General features: G+C 46.1%; 1 protein-coding gene across 1 annotated transcript in view; it reads left to right on the plus strand.

The window, feature by feature from the left end:
- COL27A1 (collagen type XXVII alpha 1 chain) overlaps positions 1-8,530 on the plus strand; it is a 293,868-nt gene that overhangs the window by 174,601 nt on the left and 110,737 nt on the right. The window contains exon 25 of the mRNA XM_019510527.1: positions 8,125-8,178. Coding sequence (XP_019366072.1) covers positions 8,125-8,178 — 54 coding nt within the window. The remainder of the gene's footprint in view (positions 1-8,124; positions 8,179-8,530) is intronic.

Below are 8,530 nucleotides of genomic sequence, written 5' to 3' on the forward strand. Positions count from 1 at the left end.
CTGCCGTGTGTGGGCTTTGTTGTACGGTTCTGAGCTTCCTCACATTGCACTCGATCGCTGGAAGCAGCGGGCACCTGACACTGGTAAGATCGGGCCCTGGGTAACAAAACAAAGACGAGAGCCCTGCTTCACCGTCATAGAAAAGAACATTTGGACTGGGAAATATGTAGGCTTCTGGGAAACCACAGGCATCAGGGGAAAAGCAGCAAATATTCACCCTCTCTCTGAGATTGAAATCACCCAACCTACCCACCACCAACCCTGAAATTGCAGCCACCGAGCCTCTGACACATTCTTCTCATTCTGACATGACCACATGGAGCCGGATGCGGAGGACTTTGCCTGCGCTCCTGAGAGCCTGACTGGCCATTGGCAAAGGGGTGCGCGAACTTTTCATTGCCTGTCAGTCAGTGTTTCTAGTCTGTGTACTTCGGTTTGTCAGCCACCCCAGCTCTTTTTACTGCTGTATCTAACAAGTGGAGATTGTTGGTCTTATGGGTCTCTGACCAAGCTCATCCAGAGGATCAAGGCAGCAGTTTGCACTACCAGCAGGATTTCTCCGAGATTTACCCAGTCTGCTAGTGGATGGCGGTTCCCATAGGTGTCATGTAACCTCTCATAAACGCTCACACGCTCTTAGAAGCTCCTCTTTAAAAAAGCCTGTCAATTAAATACTTGTTCAAGAAAACCACACCCCTGGGGGGGGAAAAACAAAGCAATGATGGGAAGCAGTGTGGTGCAGTATGTAGAGCACTAGGATAGGGACTTGGGTGACACACTTCTGGACCCAGGCCAGTCGATTCAGCTGGACACACCACTTCACTGCTCGGTGCTTCAGTGACCCCAACCTTAAAGACAGCAAAGTGCTCTGAGACCTACTGATGAAAAACACGATGGAAGAGCTAAGTACTATATACCTGCTGCTGCTCTCACTGAGCTTACCTTCCTGAATTCGCTTAGGACCGTGATCTCAGGGTAGAGAGCTTCCAACCCCTCATGGCTTCCTTGGAAGTGGAGCATGCTAACCTCTTCCTGGTAGCACGGGATAGTTGTTTGTTTGCTTTTAATAATCATTTGGTCCACAAAGAACCACTGACGAAGAGGAGGTGCTTAGCATAGTGTCCTTTTCAATTACTTTAAACTCGTTTGTTCGGACAGATTGCTGTGGGGCTTCTGGAGAGCTAGAGAGGGAGAGTGAAAATAACTGTACAACAAGAACCTCATTGTGCACCAACCTCTGTGTGGTACACTCGATCAAAGGAAAAAAAGTGATAATTATACAAAATTGTAGCCCAAGTTAGGAAGGCTAAATAACAGGTTTGAAAGCCATGAACTAGAAATCAGATGCCCTGGCTTCAGTTTCCTGGCTCTGCTAGTGCCTTTCTCTGTGCACTTGGGCACCTCATTTAAATGCTCCATGCCTCGATTTCCCCATGATAGAATGGAAGGCCACCCTACTTCAGCCAGCACCGTGAGAGGTTTAATCAGTGGAAATTGTAACCTTGTCAAGGCTGGGATCTCTTTCGATCAGCTTTTACTATGAATTGCACTTCTCATAACAGGGCGCTGATTTTGGACAGGACCTCTAGATGCTGTTGCATTACAAATAATTATGAAAGTTTAGAAAGTGCTTTGAAAGCCTAAAGTCACTCAGAACCAACTCTGGATAAAAACCCTAGACATTATTCACTAAAAAGCAAACACAGCTGGCCTCTGCTGACACTGAAAGCAGAACAGAGGGAGGGAAGTTGGCTATATTATTTTTACTCAGTTAGTCTCTGCCTAGAAGTATCACCCAGAAAAAATGCTATTTCCTTATCAGTTAAGTCATTAGTATAAAAAATGTCACACTAGATTAATGTTATATGACCTCCTTTCTTATCATATCTGCTGCACAATGCTTGGAGTAATTTTCCCCCTGCAAATGGCATCATTTGGAGTCAAGACTATCCAATGTCAGCAGATTTTCGCAGCTGGGTGGGAGGACTGGCAGGAAAGGGGGAAAAATGCAACCCCAGATCCTCGGGCATTGAAAGATCTGGTCCTTGCCTGTTCCATTTCTTCCCAAGACACAAGTAATAACTCAGAAGCTCCAATGTTTTTGGTGTCGTAGGCATAACCCGAGCAATGAGACTTTTCATATTGTCTGCTCAGCACTCGGCAAAAATTGCTGCTGATTGGGAACTCCCAGCATGATGGCGTGAAATAAGATCGCGTATGCGTCTCCTCACTGTGCTTCCTCCCTGCTTTCGTGGACATCTGGTTAAGCAAACATGGGTGTTTTTGAAAGATTTCCAGTGTTATTTGAGCGTTCGTGGGGAAGGCAGAGTTCTAAAAGCCGTGGGGTGGCCCCTGAAACGCTGGTTTTCCGCTGCAAAGAAACTGACTCAGGAAATTCATTCATCAGATCTCACAGCCGCACCACGCAGAAGGGACTCCAGCTGCCCGGTTCCGCCGGGAGCCGGGAGCTGTCCGGCTTAACCCTTCCTTGCCAGTAGGTGGAGACAGATGCTGACTGAGAAAAGAAGTCAAAGGGGCCAAGACGGCTCGCCTGCTTCGTTATGGGACTGCGGAAACACGTCGCAAGGGTATGACCTGCCTGAGGATCCTTGCTGGAAGCAGAAACCAACCTGCTGCGCCACTGCAAAAGAGGAGATGCCTTCCTTCCGCCAACAGGAAGCAAAGTAACAAGCCAGGAAAAGGTGCCACAAGGGCACAGACTCCCTGCCTGCCTTGTTCTGAAAACACCAGCAAGGAGAGCCTGAGCGTGGCACGTGCGCTCAGTAGGAAGGAGATCCTGAAGCAACAATACCTCCTTGGATTCCCTCATTTTTAACAGAAGAGTAACTCTTATCACCCGCTGTCATGTAGGTCATGATGTTCAGTGACGTACCGATCACATCCTGCTGGGACGGTACAACGATATTCGACATGTGGATCTGTGCAGACGCCGTGGGGAAGATCCCGTGCCTATAACACCTTGTCTGTATTGCCTACACCCGCTACTTTTGTTGGACTGCTGAATACTGCACCTGTCACAGCTCCGTCTCCATGAATCTTTTGGTCCAGTGCAATTCACTTTTATCCAGTTCTTGAGGGCCAGCAGTCATCCTCGGCATATGTAAACTCCTATCTCATAGTTTCATAGTTTCTAGGGTTGCAAGGGACCTGAGCAGATCATCAAGTCCGAGCCCCTGCCATGGCAGGAAAGAGTACTGAGGTCAAACGACCCCAGCAAGGTGTTCATCTAACCTCCTCTTAAAGACCCCCAGGGTAGGAGCCGTCTCAAGTGGACAAACAAGGTTCTTCGGGTAAATCTTACGCATTTTATTAGGCCAACTAAACTAGTTGGAAATATTCACCTTTGCAAGCTTTCGGGTACAACCACCCTTCTTCAGGCAGAGGGAGGGTCTGCAGTTGTGTTGTGCTCTTCCTGGATCAAGTGGAGACGTGAGGTCAAAACCCTTCTTTTGTTCAGTGCTTAAGAAGTGGGTAGAGCCGCAAGGTAGAGGCTGAGCTGTGGTGTGCAGAGAATTCAAGCCACATTGAATTTGCTCTGCAGATGCACAACACAGGTCAGAGCATCCTCCCCAATCTCTGTTATTTACTGTTTTACTTTCCCTTGCTTCCATCTGAATAGGATTATTGTACATTAGCCCCCCATCCTTCTGTGCCTTCATTTGTTTTGTTTCCAGCTCTAACGAACCAGTAAAACAGAAAAGGGCTGTGGTCAGGTCCTGCTGGGAGTGACTGATGGGCAGTCCGTCTCTGGGAGCTCCTGTTCATGCTGAGCTCTGCTCGTCCGTGTTTCTTCAAATGCAGTGTGTTTTATGCAAGACGTGCCTGCTGAGCTGCTTGCTGTTGATGCAGAAAAGCAGGGAAGAGGTTTAATTCTGATGGGGGCTGCATGACAAGCCGGGGAAACCAGACTAAGATAAGAATTACAATCTGTGATTCCCTCCCTGTGAGCAAGAATCAGCATCCCTTTCTCTCTCTGTCATCGCTGGAAGAATGCAGCCAACTGCATCGTGAATGGCATGTTGAGCTCCTCATCCAATGTAAACGCTTTACTGGCTTTAGTGTATCCTAAACTGTTACTGTAAACCTAACAGTGACTGTTATCCATGGGATCCTTGCTGCTGGCATTTCACATGTGGTTACACACACTTCTTGAAGTTGTGTTTCAGCAGCATTGTATTTCAAGGCTTCTCCTTGAAGTAAGCAAAAAGCTTCATGCAAGATCCATTTTGTCGCAGTGGCAACAGCCTGAGCCTACCATTTTCAATGGATTCCTGGCTCGGTATCTGCCACCACCACTGGCTCTTTTGGGGCATTTCAAGACTTACTTTTTCCTGCGTTCGGTTCAGTGTCTCCATCACATTTTGGCCAGTCAAGAGCTTTGTGAGCTAATTTCCCCTAGTTATTTCACATGCCCTCAATAAACTCACTGGCCGCATCTACATGAGCAGTGGACTGCACAGTTGTTACTGCACAGTCATTCAGTACTTGCATAACCAAGTACTAAATGACTGCACATAACCCGTGTTACTGAGCAGTGGTGTCCCCTACTGCGCAGTAGCATGTCGTGTAGATGCAGCCACCGGGTCTTTATTTTTACCTAGACACAACTATCCTGTTTGTGTCTGCTTTCAAATATGTCCCTTGCATGGGTTAATTCATTGCAGAACGTCAGCACGAACTGCAAGATCCAGAGGACCACCTGTGCTGGAACTGATCTTACACCACTGGGATTTCTCTGCTGACTAGCCACCTTGGCCGAGCAGACCAATTGTTGCTTCATTTGCAGGAAGCAATCAAGTTATCCTTTGAGTTATAACTGAGCACAGAAGCCACCAGCAAAGAGAAAACGCTTTCTCTGACTGGAGGTACCAAGAACTGAAATCCAGTTGTCACTCCTTCCCTCGGCCCTTCCAGTTTCCTAACGATTCCTACTGAATTTCTCTTCCAGTATCTCATAACCCATCAGCATGGCACTGGAAGGAGGGTGCCAAGAAGCACAAGCCAAAGGATCCATAACCACAGAAAGTGCATCCCATTTCCTTCAGACTTTCCATCTTGCTTCTTGATCCAATTAGTGGCCTCCTTGGCTTTCCAAACCTTCTTGTCCTCTTATGCTCTCTCCATGAAAACTTCATGTCGTAAAAGCTGATGCTGCATGGTGGGCATCTCACTGGTAGTCCAGTTTCCTCAGCCTGAATTTTGACAGAGGCTCCAGTGCACCAAACCCTCTGGAAATACTTTGCTGTCAGCAGTCTCAATAGCATGCTCGTTGCATGAATGGGTTAGAAGCACCGGAGCTTTTCTGTGTCCTTGTTAACTTGGTGTGAGAGGATCTGTCATCTCTGGTTTGTCAAACAAACTGCAAAGCATGTTTTGTTCAGCGTTTTATCTTTTATGCTAGTAGTCAGCCTATGCAATTCCTTGGTCATTCTAGTCTATGCCTTAAAACCAACCAGATGTTTCAAGCCCCGGATCAATAAATAATCCACGCTCTGAATATCAATTATCAACTGTGTATAGGTACCCGTGTCTAATTGAAAAAGATAAGTGGTCCGTCAGCCTCTAGGGATGATGCCACTTTGTGGTCAGCTTGCCTGTTGTCATGGATTTACCCTCCTTTGCTGTGTCCCAGTGCTGAACAGTTCAGGCTCAACTTATTCTGCCTTTAGGATAAACCCAGTTTCACTTTGGGGCATCATAGTCACACTGTGTATGGTGGATTTTTTTTTCTCAGTGCAGATTTGTACAGAGAATTTTTCAGTTCCATCCCTCAGGCCGGGGCACGGCAGGGAGAACTGTAAAACTGTCTGAAAAGGGTTCAGCTCTTGTGAGAGGTACTGGATCAAGAGTACTGGAAACAGAAACATTGGGTTTCACACTCTCTCTTGAGTCCAGTTTGGATTATAATATCACTATTATAGTAACTAGGGTTACTTATACTGCAGAAGTGCCTAGGAGCCCATTGTGAACTAGAGTCCTGTGATGCTACAAATACAAAAAAAGATGAGACTCACCCCAAAGAGTTTACCATCTGTGCTTTCTGCATCCTGTTTTATTCCCGTGGTTATTTTCCTCCATTCTCCTCTTAAACAAGTTCTAGGAGAAGAACTCCTTATTCCACTGCTGTCTGAGGGGGAAAATAGCTCCATTTTCCAGCCCCCTCAGCCTCTCCCCAGTTCACCACTGTACCACTCTAATTAATCCTTCCAGGCATGTTGCATGACTTCAAGATTACATGATGTCATCAGTGTACATGGTTTAATATGTTTTGATTTAATAATAATACTTATAATGCACATAGCACTTTGTACCATAGAAGTGAAAGGACCTCAGACCAATAGGAAAGCTGATGCAGAGTTGCTAAGTGACTTGCCCAAGGTTGCACAGCAAGGCAACAACAGATTTCCTTGAAGTTCAGTCTATGGGAGCATACTGCCTACTTGCTATCTTCCTAAATGCAACTGAGATGGTCCCAGAGACTTGAAGGTCATACCTGAATCTGAACTTCATCCCACGCTCCTTGTCCTCTAATGTACCTAACCAAAATCCTAGATCTCAACAGCCTGAAACTTTTAAGGCTCAGATCCAGTCCTTGCGGTTCGTGCCCATCTCAGAAGAACCAAGATGGCTTGAAGAACCTTTTCCATGTGGCTTGGAACAAGCACAAAGACCTGATGGAGGAACTTACTAAGCTTCATGGAGCCATTCCTCCTGCTCTCTTTTCAGAAGCCCCATCTTGCAATGCAGAATTTACAAAAGAAGACAGTTTTTTTTGTCTCCCTTCACTTCACAACCCAAAGAAATCCCTGTTTATTTAAATGCCCTCTACCTGCTTCCTTCTGCAAATGTTTCAGTTCTGTAGATTGCCATAACATGAGTCTGTCCACCAAAATGTCTCATGATCAGGGTCCCCTGTTTGCACAGCGGGTTTAAATACCATCTCCCAGCCTTCCACTCCAAAAGCCCATGTCCAGAAGCAGAGTGGATCTGGCCAGCAGGCTCTGCCACAGTGGTCTCATGTCCCCCTCCAAAAGATCATCAGGGACACACTCAGCAGCTTCATCCACATTGCAGCCAGGCCTTTGATCTAACTATGCAAGCTGGAGCATAGCTTTCATTCCTGGCCCAAGCAGTGATAGATGCTTGGAGTGATCAATATGGGACCTATTGGATGATCTAAAAAAGACCCCATATCCAGTAAGAAGCCTAAGGATCACAGTCAGGACTATTAGCTGTTCCAGCAGCCCTGCAACAAGAGCAAAAATGGCACCAGCTTTGACTGGAAAATGCTTATTGTGCTTCTAAAGCCATACTCGTGTTTGAAGTTGGCTGTGGGGGGTGGTATATTTTAACCAGAGTCTGTAAACAGTCTCTCAGGAATTTTCAGCTGAGAGTATCCATTTCCTTCTTCATAATTAAAAGCAGTTCTTTGTGTTTCTTCATTATCCCAAATGAGGTTGGATCCCAGAGAGCCGGCATCTTGCTTCATTTCTGAGAGGGTTTTTGATTAGTGTGACAAATCTAACTGCTCTTTTAGCCCAGCTAGCTGTGTCTGCTCTGGTCTTAATTCCCTGCAAACATCCCAATGGTAAGGCTCCACCGGTAGCAATGATGGCTAATGCAGGGCTGTAAGCATCTGCAGACATTTTAATCCCCCCTAACCCAGAGCAGGTCTAAGCAATGCAGCAGTTAAAATGCTGGTGACCACCGGTGTGCGGAGCTCCGGCTATTGATATTCCTGGTGGAGCTGCACAGACAGGATTAACGTCAGGAAATGTTAGCAAAGGACAACCCTGCCATGGAGCAGGCCTCTCCACCAAATGCTCTTGGCCAAGTCAACAATTTGTCCCTGGTATTGTATGTTGTAGCTCTTATAGATGCTAGCGCTAAATCTCCAGCTGGCTTATAAAGCAGAAGCAGCTGGTGAGCTAGCTCCTCCTATAGCTAGAAGCAACTCGTGTCTTCTATAGTAGCCAATAAGAATTCCTGGGCAGTACAATGTGGGATGCTGTGCTAATTCAGCCAGCAAGGTAACCCAAATAAATTGTTTACACTGTAAGCAAATAAATCAGAAAATTAATTGCACTTTTCTGTTGTCCTCAGGGCCTGATGGGTTTCATTGGTCCGGCAGGGGAACCTGGAATAGTAGGAGAGAAGGTAAGAATTGTTTGCAAATAAATCAGCTATTCTAATTTTTGGCCAGCGTGTGAGTGTGTGGAGTGTATGGAAAACTATGAGATTTACGGTCACATTAATTCAAAGCTAAATGAAGAATTCTAGGATTTGAAAAAGTAGCTTTGTGCTAGGTGGAAAACGTCTGTTCTGTTTCAAGCGTAAAGGTCTGACATTCGCTTCTTCTTTAGAGGGGCACTGGCAAGAATTTTTTTTGCTAATCGAGATTAGTGAGTTTGTTTCATTCATTCAGAGTCTTGTAAGAACAATCCCTACTGATTTTTTTTCCCCTTTTTCTTAGGGCAAATATTTGCCCCCTCCCCAGCCTGCATTGCAA

Source organism: Gavialis gangeticus, unplaced genomic scaffold (genome assembly GCF_001723915.1).
Source record: "Gavialis gangeticus isolate Ggan-Ray unplaced genomic scaffold, GavGan_comp1, whole genome shotgun sequence".
Classification (NCBI taxonomy): domain Eukaryota; kingdom Metazoa; phylum Chordata; order Crocodylia; family Gavialidae; genus Gavialis; species Gavialis gangeticus.